We start from the raw sequence: 25678 nt of genomic DNA, 5'->3' as shown, positions 1-25678 counted from the left end.
GTAATGTATGTACACAGTGACTCCACCAGCAGAATAGTGAGTGCAGCTCTGGAGTATAATACAGGATGTAACTCAGGATCAGTACAGGATAAGTAATGCAATGTATGTACACAGTGACTCCACCAGCAGAATAGTGAGTGCAGCTCTGGAGTATAATACAGGATGTAACTCAGGATCAGTACAGGATAAGTAATGTATGTACACAGTGACTCCACCAGAAGACTAGTGAGTGCAGCTCTGGAGTATAATACAGGATGTAACTCAGGATCACTTCAGTGATGTAATGTATGTACACAGTAACTCAACCTGTTACATAGGTTATATTTATGTATAAACTGTAAGATGGTGTTCAAAAGGTGAACATATGAGGCTCATAGTCAGACCTCTGGAAAAATATGAATATTGGAAAAAGTAGCTTGTCAATAGTTTGTAAATTACTTTATTCTGCTTTTAACTCGCTTAGTAAAGGAGGATAAAAAAATTACCAAATTCACGTAACAAACGTTCATTGGTGCTATGGAAATCCTCTTACCGGATTAGGGCCAGTTGACAGTTTTTTTTACACTTTTTTTTACGTGGAAACTGCGCCAAAAAACGGCCGAAAATGCTTCCCATTGATTTAAAAAAAAAAAAAAAAAAAAAAAAAAAAAAAGAAGCAACATGCCTTATCTTCGGCCGTTTACGTCTCTGACCTCCCATTGACATCAATGGGAGGCAGAGAAAGTATTTTGCAGCATTTTTTGCCCGCGGCGCTCAATGGCCGCAGACGGAAAAATGCGGCAAACGGCGTGCAGGCAGATCAAAATCTGAAAAAAAACTCAGTGTGAACATACCCTTAGTAATAACTTATGAATTGCCGTGGTCTACAGCCTTCTCCAAATCCACAGATTACAATACAGTAACCACCAGTCAGTAAATAATGACCTTACCTCCGTCTTGTCATTTCAGGAGAGTCATTGGGAGCCACACCACGTGCCACGGAGGCCAGGAACTCCTGGCGTTTCTGCTGCACGAGACATGCCGCCCGGATGATCTTGTGGCGGGGAGTGCGCAAATAAGGCCTGTTCACCTTCTGGGCCAGATCTTCAGTCACCATTTCTAGGTCTGTCTGCAAAGGGCCAATACAATGGATTATTTTTATTTATTCTACACTAAAGCGGAGAAAGAAATATGGTGGCTCTCCACATCCTCCTTCAGCCTCTATATATAAACAACATTTCCACCCACTGCAAGCAAGCAGCGATTTTGATGAGGACTTGATACACAATGTATATTAGAAAGTTGCAGAACTTTTCATAATACCATTATAAAATTAATCTTTATGCACATAAAACATATGATCTCCAAAGTTACTCAAATGAATATGTAGATTTAAAGGAGTTGTCCCACGATTAAATGTCTTGTGGAAGAAGCCGCTAATTCTTATTGGCTGGCCTGCACAATAGTAGGAATCCCTCCACCACCCGTGTACAAGAGGATCAGGGTGGTTGGACACATTAGGTGGACATTGAGAGAGAATCAAAAGGACACCAGGGGGCGCCATAACAAGTATGTAACAGCAATATCTACACGGGAGCATTTAATAAAAATTATTCCAATTGTAAAATAGTTATGTTTTTCCTGATCGAACAGCAATATGTAATATTTAATCGTGGGAGAATCCCTTTAAAGTGTAACTAAATGTTCAACAAGTTTTTTTTTTTAATTCTGTTTTTTATTATCAAAGGTAAGGGCTGGGATACTTGTGCGAGCCGTGTTAACTAAATGACGTACCACCGATTTCTTGTATGTAGAGATAGGGATGTCACACAGATGAAGCAAGAAGAAGTCAGGTGACTTGGGCAGCGTGAAGTCAGTAAATTTGGAGGTGACGTGCCAGACATTGTCCCAGAAGGCAGTCAGACTGGGGCAGCTCCAAAAAGGTCTGCAAAAGGTCACCTACCTGGGAACCACACCTCCAACACATGGGGGAGACCTCGGGGTAAAACCTGTGGAGTTTGGAGGGGACTCTGTACCATCTCGTCAGTATCTTAAAGCCGGCTTCCTGAATTCTACACGACATTGAGGATTGAGGTGTCATGGTGTACACCCGGCTACAGTGGTCCGAAGTAAAAGTTGGGTTAAGGTCCGTTGCTCATTTGGACAAATATGGAGGGTGAGAGTATGTTGCTGGTAAATTCAGCAGGTTAGACATGTCAGAAGTTTTTATTGGTGGGGGTCCGAGCACAGAGACCCCCACCAATCACTAAAACTATTCAGCCAAAGTACTCGTGTGAGCGCTGAGCCGCTTCGGTTCTGTTACGCTATTTCCGGAAATCAAGGTAGCGGAGTACAGGCCCAATTGAAAGTCTATGAGCCCGTACTCCGATACATTGGCTTTCCAGAAAAAGCCGAACAGAAACGAAGCGGCTCAGCGCTCACACGAGTACTTTGGCTGAATAGTTTTAGTGATTGGTGGGGGTCTCAGTGCTCGGACCCCCACCAATCGAAACATCTGACATATCACTATGACAAGTCAGAAGTTTGTTGAACGTTTAGTTACCCTTTAGGTTTTGCTTTACATTAAAATGACCATCCAGCTGATTTTGGCTCCTGCTCGGATTGTTACATAAAATATAAATACTGAAAACCATTTTATTTAGTGCGAAGTATTTACCTGCATTAGCTCAAAAATTTCCTTTTTTGTGCTTTTGGGCTCCAGGAAGAAACCATAGGGATAAGAACACTTGAGGATGCGCCTGGTCTTGAGTAGCTCTTGTACAGCATCTTCAATAAACGTGGTGTCCGGGCAGCCTCCCTCAGCTAGAAGGAATGGTAGACAGACCAATATGTCAGACGATGCCGAGCTTACAGAATGACACGTCCGCTCCAATAACGTAAAATACTCTTTAGCGCTACTGAGCTCAGTTGTCAGAACCGCGGTAGACTCATCATTCCCTGAATGAAAAGCTGATTTTTGACTGGTTAGAAACACTATGGTATAAGACACTTGCGTAACAGGGGCAGACATATCATATGGGCAACCTGTGCTGTTGTACGGGGGCCCAATAGTTTAGAGGGATTACTGCCCTTAAAAGCAGCTTCCTACTGTCTATCAGATTGCACGTAAGGGACTGAGCTTGTGAATTTCATGACTCGCAAACACTGGTGGACTCGATTTGAGACGTAAGGAGGAGCACAATGCGGGCATTTTTTGAGAGTAAGGGGCCCATATACTGTTCTTGCACACAGGCCCTCTGCTGTCTGTGTCCGTTCCTGTTGTAGAACATGCAAATGCCACGAAACATACAATAATGGACTTGTCGTTTTGGGCGCACTGCATTCAACAGGTTTAGGATGGGAATGCTCCATTAAGTGGTTATCACATAGAAAATACCCCTGTCCATATGATGTCATAGATGGGGTCCCCTACGGACTAGATGCAGCCATGTAATACTACACTTCCCCTGCAGAGGCCCGTCGGCTAAGCAGCCGATCACCATGGGTCACAACAGCTGGACCCACAGAAGATGTTGTCCCTTCTATAAAAAGACAAATGAGAAAGAAATGCATAACATGCTATTTGTATAGTATAGATTTAAAGGAAAACTAAATTTAGAATGAATCCTCTTTGGGGCTCAACTCATTTATAATCCTTCCCGTCTTCGGTTGGTGAATGTTGAAGCAAGTCTTCACAATACAAGCAAAGGTGATCTAAAAAGAGATGGTGTTTTGACTCTTACTGCTGACAGAGCAGCAGGGAATGGTTTCTGGTACAGCAAGCTGCCTCCCAGCCAGATACACAGCAGCCTGAGCAGCGATTCTTCTCCCAAACTTATTGTTTCACATGCACTAGCACTGGAGGGGAGGAAAGGGATAAGATGCCTCCTTGGCCACATACAGACGTTTAGTATATATCCATAGTGCAATAGAATCAGAATCTTAGAAGCCAAGTTGCATAGGAGCTGTATACACAAAACGGTAAGAATTTTTAATCAAGACGATTTGAAAATATGCTTCATTTTTGGATTTCAGAGGCATTGAATTAAGAAAAATGCTTGGAATCAGAAGTAAAGGGATTGTTATATGTATGACCGGAGCTCTAGCATGAGATAATAGGATTATGGGTGGAAGTAAACCACAAACATAGTACTGACCTACAGAGTAGGTTATACAAGCAGATACAGTAGCTAACCTTTACTCTACAGAAACCTACTGTACATAGAAAGTTTTAATATAATAGTCCGAAACGCACCGAAAATACGCAGCAAATTTACTGTATAATGCGGCGGATTTCTCTGTCTATGTGGCCGAAAAGTTATACAATTGAACTGTCTAACAGTAAATCTGGCCTTGTTGCCCATAGCAACCAATCAGTGCTCAGCTTTCATTTTTCCAGAGCAGTTTATGAAATGAAAGCTGAGCTCTAATTGGTTGCTATGGGCAACATGGCCAGATTTACTGTTAGACAGTTTAGAAAAATAAGGCCTAATACCTTTTCAAAAATACAATTTACTGACAACCATCTGCTATTTTTTTCATATCACCTTAAATAATGCTGGATCTTACCTTCACTAAGAGCTCTGCTCAGCTGCTCCATCTTTTCTTTGGCGGTTTTTAGAAGACGTTGTTCTAGCTGGAAAGAGGATGCGAAATGTTGTGAAACGTATAGGCCTGCACCTATTGGCGGCACGGGGGGGGGGGGGGGGGGGGGAGTGCTAAAGGGACAACTTACATATGAATACACTGGACATAGCACATTTATAGGTAATAATGGTTATTTATATGTTACTTAGTTGATCAGGGATCTGTGGGAGAAGACGACACCCAAAGAAGGGCAAGGACAAGGCCACAGAGGGTGCTAGATGTGAAGAGTCCCCCGCTTTAGTTAGTAAGAGAAGATAAAACATCTTAAAGACATACATGAGTTAAGGCGTGGCCTACTTGATGGGCGGGGTCAAAGGCGCCAGACGATCTCTACCTACAGGTACTATTACATGACACCCTTTCAAATAAATAGAAGACCATGTAATAAATTGTCACGCCGAGTCCGCCAGATCCAGCAGTGGGTGGTGTCTTTACCATAACCAGAGTCACAAGGAATAAAGTGAATGTTACCTGGTAGCTGTGTTCATGGTTCTTAAATCTTGTATAATAGTGCATAAATCTATCCAACTCCTGGAATCTTTTGTGTTTCTTTTCCGCCTAAAATAAAACAAGATACAAAGTCTTCTATAATCGCTTTATAAACACGGTGGGATGGATCTCATGTTAGATTCTGCAGAGCTTTCTTGAAAAACAGATAAGGCAGCATGTATTATGTGCCGCCGGGTGACGCCGCTCTATCATAACACTGCACCCCATGGTGAGCGAAGAGTTACTCTGCACCAGGTACAATGCTATATGGATCCAATGTAATGGTTGCTGTGTGTTTTTCAGTTCTTCTGTACTATCCAAGATATTGTAAATGGTTTGGTTGTAGAGGTGTAACGTGAAGCTCCCTGGACCCGGATGCAAAATCTATAACAGGGCCCCACATCTACCATTTATAATATTGGTGTCTTTTTATTTGCCAGAGAGGCCTTTAGGCTCCCTCCGGTAGCAGGAGACGGGTGTGACTGCTATCTTTGCAACCCCTATAGCTACTCCACTGGCTACAGATAGATGTCGATGTATAGGTCAAGGCCCCTAATGGGTTGACTACCTTAGGCTATCCCCATTTTGTAAGGGCCCATAGTCTATTAGTGTAAGGCGATAGTGATGCCTGGGAGATATTGATGTTTCAGAGTAGGGAAGAACGAAAGTTTATAATACAAGAGGATTATAGGCAATAAAGGAAATAATCGAATGGTCAATGTGACAGGCAGTGTGACGGGCAGTGTGACAGCGCAGTCAGGTGATAGTTTCACAAATCACCTAATCTTGGCAGTCTAGTATGCTCAGCACAGAAAACCATAAATCTTTGCAGCTTTATTAGTAGACAGAGGAATTTAGGATCCTCCTAATTAACACTTGTTATTCTCAGTCTATCTGCAGAAGTTATCTGATCATCTTTTGTTCTCACAGGAGGTATATTCACTTTATAATTAGTCTATCCTTTGCTGTAAGGTCAATTATCTGATCTTATTCCTGGTGGGCAGGATTTATACGAATACACAGCAGACAATCTGAGAATACAGAGTTGCAGTGTAAAGCATGGCGGAAGGGCAAAGCAGCAGTCTGAGCCATTAATTTGAACGTGTTTTTTTTTTGACTACTCCAACAGAGTTACGCTGTAATCACTGCTCATACCTGTGACCTAATGAAGCAGGAGAACTCAGACTTGTATAACATTGTTAAAGGAGTTGTCCAGTTTAGAAAACCCATTTTCATATACCCTATAAAGGAATTCTGGGGGGGGGGGGGGGGTCTCTTTTCAGGATTTTCATCTCTTGGCCAGAGTGGAGAGTGGTTACAATCTCTCTGGTCCTGGAGCACCTGTCCTGTCCTACATTACACAGACAACCCACTGATTTGAATGGGTACTGTGTAATGCTTAATTTCTCCTGCGGTGGCGCTGCAGGGAAATTGAACACTTACTACATGTTACCCCACAGATATCATCTGATCACTGAGGGTCCCAGCAGGGGATACTGAGAGCTGCTTATTGTCAAGGGACCTTTTTAACAAATAGCGTTAATGTGTAATGCTCAATTTACCCTGTGGTGGCGCTGCAGGGAAACACTGACAGGTTTCCAGCTGATCACTGGGGGACAATTTGTGATTAGCTTCTTACATGTATGGATTGTCCAAAACTTTCAGCATCAAATAATCCTTTTCTATACCTACCCAGCATTACATCACAGAAAACTATTAAAGTAATTAATGCATAGAACAGTAAAACCCTCCCAAACATACCAACTTCCCTTTTCTTTAGCAGCAAAAGACCACTGCCCCCTAGTGGACAGATGTGAAACATTGCACCTGAATTCATTTAGCATCCATGTAGAAATACAAACAGCACTGGGACGATCCAAGAACCGTCAACAATTAGGGTATGTCCCTTTAATACATTTGCTGGGATGATAGCGCTACTGGTCTTGTGCATTACTTTCATTCTGCAAATAGGTGACACTTCTATTTATTTTTTTGCTGTTGGATTATTCAGTCTTTGAATGCGCGGAGAACACTTTCATGGGGCGGATTCTTTGCCGTCTATAACTCTCATTATACATTTGTCAAAGCAGAACTATAAAGAGATTGTCTGTCTCACAGAGCGCTGCAGATAATAGACCTGTGACCATAATACCAGATTACTAGTTTGACTCAGCAATGGATTGTGAGCACGCAGAGAGGGCCGAGCAGCCGCGCATGTAATTACTACTGTGCCACAATCCGTGTTTTTTAAGAAATGTGAAGCAGCTTTTGAAATTGAAGCTAAAATCTCGTTCTCAAACCAAAAAAATTATTCTAGGCGGAAAACCCTGAATTACATTTACTGTCCAGGTTCTGCATATTTGTTAAATAGCATTCATCTAGAGAAAAAAATCTTCCTATAAAAAAAAAACAAAAAAAAAAAAAACAACAAACAGAAGTTGATAAGTCTGTTTGGCCCTGTTCACACTGAGTTTTTTGCCACAGAAAAATCCACGTAAAAAAACGGCCAAAATTGCCTCATTTCAATGGGAGGTGAAAATAAACGCGTTTTTTTACGCGTTTTTCGGCAAAAAAATTGCCTAAAAAAATGCAGCAAAACACTGCGGCAAAAAACTTGACAAGAAACGCATCAAAAAAAGCGTGTGGTGCAAAACCACTTAAAAAAAAAAAACAGAGCTGATTTTTTCCAGGCAGTATTTTCTGCCTGTAAAAAAAACTGTGTGAACAGGGCCTTATAAGGTACTCCACCGGATGCGCTGCACACTATACAGTAGGCAGTAGATGCCTTTCTATCATCTGTTCCCTGCAAGGACTAGCAACCACTTGTGGTACAAGAGAGTATTATATTATAAGGACATTAAGGGAGATTAACGGAGCTAGAATTCTGACGCATTTTGCTTAAATTGCGCCAAAAAGTGGTGTACATGCCGCGTGCCACATTTATTATGTGTTTTAGATACGTTTTAAGCCTAGACCGTTTTAAAAAGGGGCATGACTAAAATGAGTTGTAAAATGCACCGGATTTATTAAAGGCAAGCAACATTTTTCTTGCTGCAAAATATTGGCGAAAAGTACGCCAGCTAAGAGGTGGTGTAAGGAAGAGAAGCGTGTCTAATAAATGTATCATACAGCATGCGCCAGTGTAAAAAAATTTGGTGCAGTTTCTGCTTGTGAATATTAATAAATCTCCCCCACGGTATCGTACGGATTAGTTTGAGCAAAGATACAAAGATGTAGCAGAACTCTGCGGGCGCGAAGATATATGCAAACATTAAGCTGTTTAATTATTTGACATAGTTATTGCTATATTTAATACACTTATAAATGTGAGGTTCTTAGAACAGTTTTCGATCAAATTGTGTGGGCCCACCCGCCACCACACGGCTTAACATACAGTAAATAAAGCAGTAATCCAATGTAAAACGATTCTAAATTTCAATTTTTGCACATTTCTTGCTGCAGCTTTGTTTGTTTTTTTTACTTTTGCATTGCAGTCACATCAGATTTGCCACGGCCCATTTATTTAACTTTTTTTTTTTTTTTTAAGAGGTGCTAACTAACTTTGTCTTTTGCATTACTCATTGATATGGCACTCATGTGTTACCCACAGGCCCCCCTCGCCACACTAAGGCTGCAAGGATGTACTCCTTTCTTTAATAAGCGCTTTCCTTCTACAGCGTGGCGTGCAGCAGCGCGTGTATCTTTAATTCTCCTCCCATCTCCTTCTCTCTGGTGTTCTGGAGGAGAATTCAAGAATTCACTGCCTCACGCCGCTCTGTGTAAAGAAGGAGCTCATTATAGAAGTACAGTAAGCCTACTGTATAAAGGAGCACTACTACCTTGTGGGGGCACATAGGGAGCACTACTGCCTTGTGGGGGAACAGAGGGAGCACTACTACCTTGTGGTGGCACAGAGGGAGCACTACTACCTTGTGGGGGCACAGAGGGAGCACTACTAACTTGTGGAGCACATAGGGAGCACTACTACCTTGTGGGGGCACATAGGGAGCACTACTACCTTGTGGGGGCACAGAGAGAGCACTACTACCTTGTGGGGGCACAGAGGGAGCACTACTACCTTGTGGGGCACATAGGGAGCACTACTACCTTGTGGGGCACATAGGGAGCACTATTACCTTGTGGGGGCACATAGGGAGCACTACTACCTTGTGGGGGCACATAGGGAGCACTACTACCTTGTGGGGGCACATAGGGAGCACTACTACCTTGTGGGGGCACATAGGGAGCACTACTACCTTGTGGGGGCACATAGGGAGCACTACTACCTTGTGGGGGCACATAGGGAGCACTACTACCTTGTGGGGGCACATAGGGAGCACTACTACCTTGTGGGGGCACATAGGGAGCACTAATACCTTGTGGGGGCACATAGGGAGCACTAATACCTTGTGGGGGCACATAGGGAGCACTAATACCTTGTGGGGGCACATAGGGAGCACTAATACCTTGTGGGGGCACATAGGGAGCACTAATAGCTTGGGGGGGGCACATAGGGAGCACTATTAGCTTGGGGGGGGCACATAGGGAGCACTATTAGCTTGGGCGGGCACATAGGGAGCACTATTAGCTTGGGCGGGCACATAGGGAGCAGTGTAAAAAAATTTGGTGCAGTTTCTGCTTGTGAATATTAATAAATCTCCCCCACGGTATCGTACGGATTAGTTTGAGCAAAGATACAAAGATGTAGCAGAACTCTGCGGGCGCGAAGATATATGCAAACATTAAGCTGTTTAATTATTTGACATAGTTATTGCTATATTTAATACACTTATAAATGTGAGGTTCTTAGAACAGTTTTCGATCAAATTGTGTGGGCCCACCCGCCACCACACGGCTTAACATACAGTAAATAAAGCAGTAATCCAATGTAAAACGATTCTAAATTTCAATTTTTGCACATTTCTTGCTGCAGCTTTGTTTGTTTTTTTTACTTTTGCATTGCAGTCACATCAGATTTGCCACGGCCCATTTATTTAACTTTTTTTTTTTTTTTTAAGAGGTGCTAACTAACTTTGTCTTTTGCATTACTCATTGATATGGCACTCATGTGTTACCCACAGGCCCCCCTCGCCACACTAAGGCTGCAAGGATGTACTCCTTTCTTTAATAAGCGCTTTCCTTCTACAGCGTGGCGTGCAGCAGCGCGTGTATCTTTAATTCTCCTCCCATCTCCTTCTCTCTGGTGTTCTGGAGGAGAATTCAAGAATTCACTGCCTCACGCCGCTCTGTGTAAAGAAGGAGCTCATTATAGAAGTACAGTAAGCCTACTGTATAAAGGAGCACTACTACCTTGTGGGGGCACATAGGGAGCACTACTGCCTTGTGGGGGAACAGAGGGAGCACTACTACCTTGTGGTGGCACAGAGGGAGCACTACTACCTTGTGGGGGCACAGAGGGAGCACTACTAACTTGTGGAGCACATAGGGAGCACTACTACCTTGTGGGGGCACATAGGGAGCACTACTACCTTGTGGGGGCACAGAGAGAGCACTACTACCTTGTGGGGGCACAGAGGGAGCACTACTACCTTGTGGGGCACATAGGGAGCACTACTACCTTGTGGGGCACATAGGGAGCACTATTACCTTGTGGGGGCACATAGGGAGCACTACTACCTTGTGGGGGCACATAGGGAGCACTACTACTTTGTGGGGGCACATAGGGAGCACTACTACCTTGTGGGGGCACATAGGGAGCACTTCTACCTTGTGGGGGCACATAGGGAGCACTACTACCTTGTGGGGGCACATAGGGAGCACTAATACCTTGTGGGGGCACATAGGGAGCACTAATACCTTGTGGGGGCACATAGGGAGCACTACTACCTTGTGGGGGCACATAGGGAGCACTACTACCTTGTGGGGGCACATAGGGAGCACTACTACCTTGTGGGGGCACATAGGGAGCACTACTACCTTGTGGGGGCACATAGGGAGCACTACTACCTTGTGGGGGCACATAGGGAGCACTACTACCTTGTGGGGGCACATAGGGAGCACTACTACCTTGTGGGGGCACATAGGGAGCACTACTACCTTGTGGGGGCACATAGGGAGCACTACTACCTTGTGGGGGCACATAGGGAGCACTAATACCTTGTGGGGGCACATAGGGAGCACTAATACCTTGTGGGGGCACATAGGGAGCACTAATACCTTGTGGGGGCACATAGGGAGCACTAATACCTTGTGGGGGCACATAGGGAGCACTAATAGCTTGGGGGGGGCACATAGGGAGCACTATTAGCTTGGGGGGGGCACATAGGGAGCACTATTAGCTTGGGCGGGCACATAGGGAGCACTAATACCTTGCGGGGGCACATAGGGAGCACTAATACCTTGCGGGGGCACATAGGGAGCACGAATACCTTGCGGGGGCACATAGGGAGCACGAATACCTTGCGGGGGCACATAGGGAGCACGAATACCTTGCGGGGGCACATAGGGAGCACGAATACCTTGCGGGGGCACATAGGGAGCACGAATACCTTGCGGGGGCACATAGGGAGCACTAATACCTTGCGGGGGCACATAGGGAGCACTAATACCTTGCGGGGGCACATAGGGAGCACTAATACCTTGCGGGGGCACATAGGGAGCACTAATACCTTGCGGGGGCACATAGGGAGCACTAATACCTTGCGGGGGCACATAGGGAGCACTAATACCTTGCGGGGGCACATAGGGAGCACTAATACCTTGCAGGGGCACATAGGGAGAACTATTAGCTTGGGCGGGCACATAGGGAGCACTATTAGCTTGGGCGGGCACATAGGGAGCACTATTAGCTTGGGCGGGCACATAGGGAGCACTATTAGCTTGGGCGGGCACATAGGGAACACTATTAGCTTGGGCGGGCACATAGGGAGCACTATTAGCTTGGGCGGGCACATAGGGAGCACTATTAGCTTGGGCGGGCACATAGGGAGCACTATTAGCTTGGGCGGGCACATAGGGAGCACTATTAGCTTGGGCGGGCACATAGGGAGCACTATTACCTTGTGGGGGCACATAGGGAGCACTATTACCTTGGGGGGGGCACATAGGGAGCACTATTACCTTGGGCGGGCACATAGGGAGCACTATTACCTTGGGTGGGCACATAGGGAGCACTATTACCTTGGGTGGGCACATAGGGAGCACTATTACCTTGGGCGGGCACATAGGGAGCACTATTACCTTGGGCGGGCACATAGGGAGCACTATTACCTTGGGCGGGCACATAGGGAGCACTATTACCTTGGGCGGGCACATAGGGAGCACTATTACCTTGGGCGGGCACATAGGGAGCACTATTACCTTGGGCGGGCACATAGGGAGCACTATTACCTTGGGCGGGCACATAGGGAGCACTATTACCTTGGGCGGGCACATAGGGAGCACTATTACCTTGGGCGGGCACATAGGGAGCACTATTACCTTGGGCGGGCACATAGGGAGCACTATTACCTTGGGCGGGCACATAGGGAGCACTATTACCTTGGGCGGGCACATAGGGAGCACTATTACCTTGGGCGGGCACATAGGGAGCACTATTACCTTGGGCGGGCACATAGGGAGCACTATTACCTTGGGCGGGCACATAGGGAGCACTATTACCTTGGGCGGGCACATAGGGAGCACTATTACCTTGGGCGGGCACATAGGGAGCACTATTACCTTGGGCGGGCACATAGGGAGCACTATTACCTTGGGCGGGCACATAGGGAGCACTATTACCTTGGGCGGGCACATAGGGAGCACTATTACCTTGGGCGGGCACATAGGGAGCACTATTACCTTGGGCGGGCACATAGGGAGCACTATTACCTTGGGCGGGCACATAGGGAGCACTATTACCTTGGGCGGGCACATAGGGAGCACTATTACCTTGGGCGGGCACATAGGGAGCACTATTACCTTGGGCGGGCACATAGGGAGCACTATTACCTTGGGCGGGCACATAGGGAGCACTATTACCTTGGGCGGGCACATAGGGAGCACTATTACCTTGGGCGGGCACATAGGGAGCACTATTACCTTGGGCGGGCACATAGGGAGCACTATTACCTTGGGCGGGCACATAGGGAGCACTATTACCTTGGGCGGGCACATAGGGAGCACTATTACCTTGGGCGGGCACATAGGGAGCACTATTACCTTGGGCGGGCACATAGGGAGCACTATTACCTTGGGCGGGCACATAGGGAGCACTATTACCTTGGGCGGGCACATAGGGAGCACTATTACCTTGGGCGGGCACATAGGGAGCACTATTACCTTGGGCGGGCACATAGGGAGCACTATTACCTTGGGCGGGCACATAGGGAGCACTATTACCTTGGGCGGGCACATAGGGAGCACTATTACCTTGGGCGGGCACATAGGGAGCACTATTACCTTGGGCGGGCACATAGGGAGCACTATTACCTTGGGCGGGCACATAGGGAGCACTATTACCTTGGGCGGGCACATAGGGAGCACTATTACCTTGGGCGGGCACATAGGGAGCACTATTACCTTGGGCGGGCACATAGGGAGCACTATTACCTTGGGCGGGCACATAGGGAGCACTATTACCTTGGGCGGGCACATAGGGAGCACTATTACCTTGGGCGGGCACATAGGGAGCACTATTACCTTGGGCGGGCACATAGGGAGCACTATTACCTTGGGCGGGCACATAGGGAGCACTATTACCTTGTGGGGGCACATAGGGAGCACTATTACCTTGGGCGGGCAAATAGGGAGCACTATTACCTTGTGGGGGCACATAGGGAGCACTATTACCTTGGGCGGGCACATAGGGAGCACTATTACCTTGGGCGGGCACATAGAGAGCACTATTACCTTGGGCGGGCACAAAGGGAGCACTGTTACCTTGGGCGGGCACATAGGGAGCACTATTACCTTGGGGGGGCACATAGGGAGCACTATTACCTTGGGGGGGCACATAGGGAGCACTATTACCTTGGGGGGGCACATAGGGAGCACTATTACCTTGGGGGGGCACATAGGGAGCACTATTACCTTGGGGGGGCACATAGGGAGCACTATTACCTTGGGGGGGCACATAGGGAGCACTATTACCTTGGGCGCGCACATAGGGAGCACTATTACCTTGGGGGGGGGGCACATAGGTAGCACTATTACCTTGGGGGGGGGCACATAGGTAGCACTATTACCTTGTGGGGCACATAGGGGGCACTATTACCTTGTGGGGGCACATATGGAGCACTATTACCTTGGGGAGGCAAATAGGGAGCACTATTACCTTGGGGGGGCACATAGGGAGCACTATTACCTTGGGGGGGCACATAGGGAGCACTATTACCTTGTGGGGGCACATAGGGAGCACTATTACCTTGTGGGGGCACATAGGGAGCACTATTACCTTGTGGGGGCACATAGGGAGCACTATTACCTTGTGGGGGCACATAGGGAGCACTATTACCTTGTGGGGGCACATAGGGAGCACTACTACCTTGTGGGGGCACATAGGGAGAACTACTACCTTGTGGGGGCACATAGGGAGAACTACTACCTTGTGGGGGCACATAGGGAGCACTACTACCTTGTGGGGGCACATAGGGAGCACTACTACCTTGTGGGGGCACATAGGGAGCACTACTACCTTGTGGGGGCACATAGGGAGCACTACTACCTTGTGGGGGCACATAGGGAGCACTACTACCTTGTGGGGGCACATAGGGAGCACTACTACCTTGTAGGGGCACATAGGGAGCACTACTACCTTGTAGGGGTACATAGGGAGCACTACTACCTTGTGGGGGCACATAGGGAGCACTACTACCTTGTGGGGGCACATAGGGAGCACTACTACCTTGTGGGGGAGCATAGGGAGCACTATTACCTTGTGGGGCGCAAAGGAGGCACTATAACCTTGCAGAGGCACAAAGGGGGCTTTTTGCTTTGGGGCACAAATAGAGATTATTACTATGGGGAACTCAAAGTGGGTATTATTATCCGACGGGAACACGAAGAAGGGGACTGTTACTGGGTGCCATGGCAGTGAAGAGAAATTGCATGGTGGAGGGGGTTTAACTGAATTTTTGCTCCAGGGTCCATGCCTTTAGCTACGCCACTGTGTCCTGGTGAGGCACTCTAGGGTTAGGAACAGTGTCCCCGGTGGTCATATAAGCACTGCAGGAACATAGAATGCAAACATTTCTCCCAGACACAAGGTTCGGTTTCTTCATGCAATAAGAAACTAATAGACTAAAGAAAAGACATGATATGATTAGTAACGGACTCTCACCTCCACTGTCATTTCTTTCGATTGTTCCTCCACCTGATTTATGACTTCATAGCGGGTGCAGCGGTAATAACCCCCTGTGGAAGAGCTGTGTTTTTTCCACTCCTCCAGGCAAATCCAGCAGAAGTCATACTTGCACTGTTTAGAAAAAGAAAAAAAAAGAAGATCAAAATCTAAAAATAAACATTTTACTATTATTGCACATAGTTTATAGTAGAATCATTTTTCTTTTTCATCCAACACCATAAGCTTCTTGGTACAGGTTGTTGCGGTTAAATTGATCACAAAATGTACATTATTGCCAAGGTGATGTATGGATCTGTGACTGGCAGTGAAACGGGGCCCCTGTGACCGACACAGTTATGGAGCACCTACAATTGGCACACCTGTGACTGGCACACCGTTATGGAAGCATCTGCAGCTGGCACACTGTTGTGGAGGCGTCTATGGCTTGCTCTCTTATGCCATATCCCACTACTCAAAACCCTGAAGTTTGAGGTTTGACTGCTATTAAATGGGTTGTCCCATCTGGCAGAGCGGTCATTGCAAAGAATATCTTTAGGAGACAACCCCTGTCCATATGCCCCATTACAACATATGGATGGCAGAGAATGGGAGGGGGGTTTTCCGACTCGGGACCCCCTTTTAAGTGCCAGAAAGCAGAGATGCTCTGTAAGCGCTAATGATTCTACCCTGCGAGATCAGCAGAATTTCGGTGGGGTCCAGGATCTGATCAGCTGATCGATGGAGTGGACTTTTTTTTTTTTTTTAGACTAGGTTTGTCCAGACCGGACAACTACTCCAAAGTTCCACTTCTCTCCCCCATGGGAGCGGATTACATTAAAACCAGCAGTTAATGGCAAGAACTGATACGAGGTCGTCCCCGATAACCACATTGCAGTATGGTTTTTTTCATTGTTGTACAAATACCGTCCCTAGAGGGGGAGAACTGAAATATTATCACACTCCTCTTAGAGTCACGGAGATTGTTTCCTTACCTTGGCACACTGCATGTGATTACAACCCTCATTCTTCTGGATGGGAGACTTGCAGTTGGCGCATGGTTTCGAGTTTGTTAATAACCAGAGACAATTAGCGGCATCCTCGAAAGCTTCATTCACTCCGGCGACTAGACAACCATGAAGAATAAACAGGAATAAATACAATAGAACGGCTCATCTGATCGTGGTGTCGAAATTATTTCAGGACAAGGACTAGGGATATATTTTGGATCACACAACCAGAACCCATCTATAAATCTATAATCTACAATCAGCTTTAGGTCCTGACGGTGCCCTGACTCCAGAATGACTGGTGCAATTTTAAGAGGATCTCTAGTAGAGATGAATCACCTAGAGCACACGGTTGATGATAAATGTGGGGTTGATGAAGTCGGCGAGAGCGCTCGGCAGTTTCCTCCAGCTCTATAGACATTGAATGGAGTGGGGGTGCACGCTCGGCCACCGCTCCATTAAAGCTCCTCCTATCTGCTGGGGGGGGGGTACAGTGAGCAGGAACTGGGGTGTCGGGACGGTGGGGCCCTTAGTGATTAGACAATTACTACCAATCCCGTGGAGAAGTGATAATTGTCAATTCTGGGACAACTCCTTTAACTAGCCCTGAAACGTCTTCATTCAGAAGATCATGGGGGTCCCGACTGTGGCACAACCACCAATCAGGAAGTGATGGAACATACTTGTAATATGCCATCACTTCCTATATTGGAAAAACTTTATTAACACAAGAAATCTTAACGCTACAACTGGGGGCATATTGAGTTGACATTTAATTCCAAAAACCCACTGAAGCACAAGTCTAAGCCATTACCCCATGAAGGAGTGACACTTACCTGCTATTTATTGCCTACAATGGAAGCTACATGGTAGTCTAAGCAACAAAGGAAGTCTAATGTAGTGCCTAAAACTAACCACCTGTCTTGTATCAGGGGCTGCTGCTCTGTCCTTACTCTATGCTTTACACTGCAGCTGTGCACGCTCAGTAAGAAGTCAGTACAGAGAGCGCAAAAATAGAAGAATAGTGACGTAATGTGAAATAACGGCTATAGTCTGGGAATATCTGCAGGATTTCACCGTGGAAGCCTCCACCAGTATGTAGCCAGAAGCCACGTTACTAAAGTCTAAGTAACCACTGAGAAGTAATTGTGATCAGTGCGTTTGGTTGCGGCGCTGCATGAATGGATCTTATTCTGGCGACCTAAATCTGCATCGGCTCATTACAGGACAGCGCTGAATGGCAGGATCACTTAGCAGCTCGCTGTGTGCAATGATACGGACAATAGCTGTAGAATATCGTACTCACGCGCTTCAGGCTTCATTTCAGACACCTTGTGAAGCCAGTTTTTCCATGTTTGGCAATCACACGGTTCGTGGGCCTCTCCTAAACATTCCCTGGAACATACAAACCCATAATCACCATTTCCAGTTTAACTGTGCAAAACATTTACAACGCGTTTCCACCCGAAATAACAAAAATCACCGGCAAACAGAGAATTGTTCTGTTCTACGACTTTATAGAATTATCTGTTTCTGGGAAAGATGTGTGACAACCAATACGACTGCCAATACAACAGGGGTGGTCACCCAGCTTTCTTACAGTCCTGGGGTTGAAATGCTACATAAGATAGATTTGGGTTTTAGGAGTCTGGTAAAGCTGGATGACAACCCTAGTGGGAGCTGTGGAAATGTCATATTGGTTGTCACCCAACTTTTCCAGAAACAGATAAGTTAGTATTGTCAATATTGTTTATATTTCTTAGATATCTCCTATACTGGTAACTGTTACTGGTTGATAACCACTAATGACTAGCAGTCATAGCAGTGTCCGCAGAGCTAATCACCCAGCTTTCCGCAGACCCTGAGTGACATACAAATCTGAATTGCAATGCAGAGATACGGACAAAAGTATTTGGACACCTCCACATTTCACCTACAGGAGCTTTTATGACAAACCATTCTAAATCCATAGACATTAATATAGAGTTGGTCCCTTTGCAGTAAAGCATCTTCCACTCTTCTGGAAAGGTTTTCTACAAGATTTTGGGATGTCTGTGGGAATTTTTTAACATTCATCCAGAAGATCATTTGTGGGGTCAGACACTGATGTTGGGGGGAGGGGGTCCGGGCTCGTAATCTCCGTTCTAGTTCATCACAAAGGTGTTGGATGGGGTAGAGGTCAGGACTTTGTGCGGCCGGTCAAGTTCTTCCCACCAAACTCCCCCAACCAACCAACCAGCCATGTCTTTATGGACCTTGTGCACTGGGGCACAGTCATGAGGAACAGAAAAGAGCTGAACCCCAAAATGTTCCCACAAAGTTAGAAGCTACAATTGTCCATAATATCTTGGTATGCTGAAGCATTAGGATTTCCCTTCACTGGAACAAAGAGGCCGACCCTGAAAAATACAACATAGCATTATCCTCCTCTACCTTTACAGCTGGCACAATGCAGTCAGGCGGGTAACGTTCTCCCGGCATTCACCAAACCCAGACCCATCAGACCACCTGATAGAGAGAAGCGTCACTCCACAGAACACGTTTCCGCTGCTACAGTGTCCAGTGGCGGCGGCTTTACACCACTCCATCTGACGCTTGGCATTGTGCTTGGTGATGTGAGGCTGGCATGCCGCTGCTCAGCCCCTATGCCAAGAAGCTCCCGGCGCACAGTTTTTGTGCGGATGTGAATACCGGAGGTGGTTTATACTCTGCAGTTATTGAGTCAGCAGAGGGTCGGCAATTTTTCTGCACTATTCGTCTCAGCACTCGGCGACTCCGCTCTGTAACTTTACGTGGTCTGCACTTCGTGGCTGAGTCGCTGCGGTTCCTTCCACTTTACAATAATATCACTCACAGTTAATGGTGGAATATCTAGCAGGGAAGAAATTTCAGGAACTGACTTTTTACACCGGTGGCGTCCTATTACAGGATCACGCGGGAATACAGTGATCTCTTTACAACGACCCGTTCTATCACTAATGTCTGTAAAGACGACTGCATGACGAGAGCCGGATGTTATACACCTGGGGGGATGGGACTGAAAGAAATACCCGAATTAAATTATTAAGAGGTTTGTCCCAATACTTTTGTCCATATAGTGTACATCCACCCCTCTCCTTTTGTGCTCTGTGTGTGTCGAAGTTCTGGAAATTACTTTGTGAACCAGGAAGCTCAGGATGAATGGCCAGGTGGGTCCCGTCCTGATTGGAGAGTATTCGGATCATAGGATGAAACACTTCTGGATCGGTGGCTTCAATATTCCTGTAACACGAGTTCCTTTCCTGCTCCGCTTCAGCCGCCATTGTCCCGGTGATGAATTATTCATCGTGTTTTTTCGTTACAGAATCCTGCCGGGTCCTCGGGTGACATCAGTCTAAGGATCAGAATACTCACGATTTCACAACTTAGTTTTCCTTGTGCTCAGGAACGTTTGAGGTCATGTACTAAACCTGAAGACTATTTACAAGGCACATTCTCTTATTGGGTCCTAAGTCGTCTCCTGCGCAGTTTCCTACAAGTTTCCAGTCTGGGCCGCCTGTCGTGAGGATATTAATGCCCTTCCCCGCGGTGTCGGTTATGTCACGTCTCAGGTTTCGTCTGCTTTATAAATGATGTAGGAGCGAACAAGAGGACTGTAAGAAAAGAACTGGCCTTCCGCAGGTCACCGGATACTGACCACAGAAGTCAGGCTTTACCCCACACGGGGTTACATAAGGTGGAATACGCCGCCAGTTTCTGACGGCCGAGAACTGAAAATGACTCAGAGCTTCATGGGGAGGAAAAGAATATCAAGAGAGATTAAAAAGTGTAACCTGCCTGCAAAGATTTCTATACGGTGTCCTGATGGGGATAAAAATCGAGGAACTAGAACCTAAGAGCTGGCGTTAACCCTTTGTGAGCCTTACCCCCCCCATCAAAATTAAATTCAAATGCAATTGAAAAGAAAGTTCCACTTTAGAATAAGGCCTAGTTCACGTCACATATTTTGCCTTACGTTTAGCGTATACGGGGTGGAAAAGCTTCTGATGTTTACACGGACGAGGAGCTACACTGTTTCCGTAACCCCCATAGAAGTGAACGCGTGTTACGGAAACAGTGTAGAATGGCATTCTCGGCTGCTCCCGTACTCCCCACCACCTCGTCAGTCCGTGGCCAGAGGGCAGTGAGAGCAAGAGAAGGTAGTACCGGTGTCAGGAGGCCCCGTTCTGGAGACAGGTATGGGTACCTGAGGTGGGACACGCAACGATCGTCCTGGGGATAGGCCTTAAAATTTCTCTATGATGTAAAATCCCCATTGACATCGAAGATCTGTATGAAAATCTAACAGGGATCTAAACTTCTATATCCGCTGCAAAAATGGAATGCCCAAACATTAAAGGGTAAGTACATGTTCAACAAACTTCTGACACGTCAAGCTTTGATCGCTGGGGGTCCGAGCACTGAGACCCCCACCGATCACTAAAACAAAGCGGCAGAGGCGCTCGCGTGAACCGCTTCGTTTCTGTTCGGCTTTTCTCGGAAAGCCGAGTAGTTGGTGTTTGGACTCAATAGAAAGTCTACGACACCGCTACATCGGCTTTCCAAGAAAAGCCAAACAGAAACGAAGTGGCTCAGCGCTCACAGCACTTCTGCCGCTTGGTTTTAATGATTGGTGGGGGTCTCAGTGCTCGGACCCCCAGCGATCAAATCTTCTGACATGTCACTATGACGTGTCAGAATTTGTTGAACGTGTAGTTACCCTTTAAAAATCTGTAATTTTTTTCCTCCCCACCTTTTAAAGGCCGTAACCGTTTTATTTTTCCGTTGATATAGCTGTATGAGCGCTTGCTAGCTGCAGGACGAGTTGTAGATTTTGACGGCACCATTTATTGTACTGGTAAACTGAAAACCTTTTTTTTGTGGGTTGGAATGGGAAAAAACGGATTCTGCCATTGTTTTTTGGATTTCGTTCTTTAATGCCTATAACCGTGCGGTTAAAATGACGTTAAGTTTATTCTGCGGGTCAATATGATTACGGCGATACCACATTTTTTATGTTTTACTACTATTACAAGGAAAAAACTAATTCTTTAAAAAAAAAAAAAAAAAAAAAAAGGATTCCGAGTCTCATACGTTTTTTTTATTTTACAAAAAAAAATATTTAACAGTTATTTCGTTTTTTCAGTCCCACCAGGGGACTTGAACTAGCAATTGTTGGATCGCCTGCACAATATACTACGATACTTATGCATTGCAGTATATTGTGTTTTCTACAGATTCCTATTAAGCCCAGCAGGGCTTTTAAGGGAGCAGAAAGATGACAACCATAGGCAACCCGCAATCACGTCTTGGGGGGGGGGGGTGAACTGTCGGGAGTGCTGCCCCGCTCTTAGAGGACGTGGTCAATTTCGTCCACGTCCTCTAAGTGGTTAATCTGGCGGGATCGGAGTTATCTCCAATCCCAGCTGTTGCAGTGAAGTGTCGGCTGTAACATACAGCCCGCTCGATACTTCCCTTTGCCGGCTAGGATGTAACCACACGTCAGATGTCGGCAATAGGTTAAAGGGTATGTACACTTTTGCAACAATTTTTTTTTTTATTATTGCTTCAGTGAATCTAAATTAAAAAATAAAACAAATCAGCGTGAAGTTTAAAGATTGCCTTCCGTATTGTGTATACAGCTCCAGCTCTATTTCTCTCCATAATTACAGACTAAACATACAATAATAGGTCTGCATAGAAGCTTTATACACAAAGTGGCAGCAAAGTTGCCTCTATTTTATTTTACATGCATTGGAGCAAGACAAATAATTGGTTACAAAAGTCTTCATACCTTCTAAATAGAAGACAACACTGAACTACCATGATCACAACACAACACAATGTAATGTACCCACCAGCAGAACAGATGCCCTTTTCCACAGTCCACAGCTGGAGCCCGCAGCAGAGGGAAATTCAGGGAGTCCGAACCAGACGTATTGCTTCCTTGCTTCTTCAGCCTCACCGCCCTCTCACAGGCTGGCGTCGGGCACCATCGGATTGCAGTGTTGTTTTCTACGAATGCCTGAGAAACCATTAACAAGATTAAAAATGTGTTGGACAGAAAATGCACAGACACAAATAATAAAAAAATGGGCACCATATAAATACTACATTGATTTCAATTAGCGCCATGTGATGCTACACTGGCCTCAATAGGTGCACTGTGGAACTACATTGATTTCAATGGGCACCACATGGAACTACATTGATTTCAATGGGCACCACATGGAACTACATTGATTTCAAAGCGCACCATGTGAAACTACATTGATTTCAATGAGCACCATGTGGTGCATCATTGATATTAACTGGTTCCCGACCGCTGGCTGTGTTTTTACGGCCAGCGGTCAGGGACGGGTCCTTAAAACCTGTGCCATAGACTTTTTACGGCTCGGGTTTTAACTTGCTGCCCGCGCAATCGGGCAGCTGAATGTCGGGTCTCCGGCTGTCAGTGACTGCCAGAGACTCTGAGGAGAGGATAGAAGCAGCTTTAGCTGCTTCTGTCTTCTCCGATCTCTTTTACACAGCGATCAATGAACGCTGTGTATAGGAATAGAGACAGCAGCAGCGGCGCTGTCTCTATTCCTCCCGGTGATCATGTGACTGGTCACATGATCGCCGGGTGCCTTTAGTGGCAGGCTGCTGCTGGGTCTTAATAGATCCAGCACAGCCCTATTAGTGACAATCGTCACTATGAGAGGGCTGATTTCCCTGCTGTGCAGCTCCAGTTACAGTGGAAAAACATGGTGTAAAAGAAAGAAAAAAATATATAAAGTTCCCCAAAGGTCTTTTTTGACCTTTGAGGGACAGACCATAGTAATAAAAAAATAAAAGTAAAGTAAAGTGCAAAAATTTTTTAATAATAAATACACAAATACCCACCCCAAAAAAACGTTCCCCTCCCGGCAATCATTGTTGTAACGCTAGCGCTGACCCCATTACCCTAATATAAACATGTAATATATTAAAATTCATGGTAGACAATGACGATCACAAATAAAAGGTCTATTTTAGGGTAAAACTGTTATTACCAAAAAAAAAATAGTTGAATATTTTCAAACTTTATGAATAAAAATTCTAAAATAGCAAAAAGGAGGTGTATAAAAACGATAAAAAAAGAAACCTGCATTATCTACGGAAAAAACGTCGCAAAAATCATGTCGTTAGCCCAACAAATAAAAAAAGTTATAGCCATATAACTAACACGTGCTAAAAAGGGCTAAACGGTGTCTAGTCCTGAAGGCGCAAAATAGCCCCGTCCTGAACTGGTTAATGGGTGCCCTGTCATACTATATGTCAATGGGTGCCATGTAATACTACATTGATTTTAATAAGCGCCATGTAATACTACATTGAAATTAATGTAGTATCGCATTGTGACCTTTGAAATTAATGTAGTATTGCAGGGTGCCCATTGAAATCAAAGGGCATCGTGCGATACTGCATTGATTTCAATGGACACCATGTAGTGCTACATTGATTTCAATAAGCGCCATGTGACACTACATTGATTTCAATAAGCGCCATGTGACACTACATTGATTTCAATGGGCACCATGGGGTACTACATTGATTTCAACGGGCGCCATGTAGTACTACATTGATTTCTATAAATTTTATGGGATACTGCATTGATTACATTGGTCACCATTGATTTATTTCAATAGAATGACTGACTATTAACGTGAGGCCCTCCCTCCACTGGGAATGGAGAATGGGAACCTCTGGATCACACTTCTGTCATAAGAATATTGCCTTTTACATTTATAGAGAGGTTCCCCACCTTTATGTCAAACTGAAGGTAGCGCTTATCCATCTCCTTAGACACTACACTTTCTATGACCTCCACAGGAACCAGCTGAAAACACTCATAGGCTGGACAGAAGATGTTGTGAGCCTCCCCCTCCTGGATCTTAAGGTTCAGAAACCTAAAAACAAAAAGAAAAAACAAAACCTTAGTCCCGTCTTTTCTAAGGGATTTTCTCTAAAAGTATCAAAGAAATGACAGAAGCGTTCGGAAGACGTCAATCAAACCAGTAAAAGACACGGACCTGTTAGTTACTGTGGCACATACATTTCCCCAGTCAGTGGCGTACCTACAATATGGTGGCTGTGGTGCCTACAGCCACCACTAGGGGCAGCTCACCGAATCAAAATTTATACAGCTCCCATAGAGTCCAGTACTATCTGTATAAACCCATATACCATTATCTCACCTTAGTGGGGGCTGCTTGCAGAATATTTAATTGTATATTTATGTGGGGGATTTACAGCTCTGAATTCAGATAAGCAGCGCTGCAACCACTGTACCTATAGAAATCTATGCGCCCAAATTGTACCTCCGAATGCCTCTGATTTTATATGGAGGCACACAGGTTTGTTTGTTTTTTTGATCTGGATTCCAAAAACATGCCAGCTCTCTTCCAAAAAATAGCACCACAGGATGATGTATGTGGTATTTCAGCTCATCCCCATTCATTTTAACAGAGGTGCAATACCAAACACAAGCTGTGGACAGGTGTGGCGCTGTTTGTGGTAGAAAGCAGTCATGTTTTTCTAATCCTGTATAACCCCTTTTAAGTGGTAATTCTCCCCTGGGGTCATTGCTTCTAGGTTAGAACACAGCGCCTCACAGAGGCCACAGATCACCGTGCACATGACACAAGATAGTCTCTACACTATGAAAAGGGAGTAAAAAAAAAAAAAAAGAAGGAAATCGTTCTGTTTGTGTGGTTCAATAACGGTGCGGTTTTGTGACACGCCATATGGATATTCCGTATTTAAGTTCAACCTCCACCCCTCCCATTTTTTTAAATTATAATTAAATAAAAATAACTCTAGTGACCGGTCTATATTGGACTTTAGTGACCAAGCAATTTTTTTTAGTTTTTTCAGTCACATTCCAAGAGCCATAACTTTTGTTTTTCATCAAAATAGCCATTTTTTGTGGGACGATTTGTATTTTTTTATTGCACTATAACCCATTTATTAACTCTTTATTGCATTCGCTTTTGTGTTTAAAATTTGCGCAGTTTACCATGCCATATAAATAACATGATGATAAATTTCTCAGTACGATTACGGATTTAACCAAATGTATTCTTTTTTTTTTCATTTTGGGATACATAAGACCCTTTAATAATTTCCATAATAAAAGCATTTTGTAAAAATGATTTATTTTTAAATTTATTTACTTGGGATTATTTTTTTTATTTCTGTATTGGAGTATATTATGGTGATCAGCACCCCCTAG

General features: G+C 45.3%; 1 protein-coding gene across 1 annotated transcript in view; it reads right to left on the bottom strand.

The window, feature by feature from the left end:
• The window catches only part of ANKIB1 (ankyrin repeat and IBR domain containing 1), a 101740-nt gene that overhangs the window by 12074 nt on the left and 63988 nt on the right, over window positions 1-25678 (bottom strand). The window contains exons 8-16 of the mRNA XM_075827690.1: window positions 24209-24353; window positions 22281-22447; window positions 17711-17799; window positions 16390-16520; window positions 15395-15529; window positions 5098-5184; window positions 4549-4615; window positions 2657-2802; window positions 930-1108 (exon numbers count right to left, since the gene is read on the bottom strand). Coding sequence (XP_075683805.1) covers window positions 930-1108; window positions 2657-2802; window positions 4549-4615; window positions 5098-5184; window positions 15395-15529; window positions 16390-16520; window positions 17711-17799; window positions 22281-22447; window positions 24209-24353 — 1146 coding nt within the window. The remainder of the gene's footprint in view (window positions 1-929; window positions 1109-2656; window positions 2803-4548; window positions 4616-5097; window positions 5185-15394; window positions 15530-16389; window positions 16521-17710; window positions 17800-22280; window positions 22448-24208; window positions 24354-25678) is intronic.

This window comes from Rhinoderma darwinii, chromosome 5 (assembly GCF_050947455.1).
Source record: "Rhinoderma darwinii isolate aRhiDar2 chromosome 5, aRhiDar2.hap1, whole genome shotgun sequence".
NCBI classification, from domain to species: Eukaryota; Metazoa; Chordata; class Amphibia; order Anura; family Rhinodermatidae; genus Rhinoderma; species Rhinoderma darwinii.
Note: the sequence above shows the minus strand (reverse complement) of the source record. Positions and strands in the feature narration are given on the sequence as shown.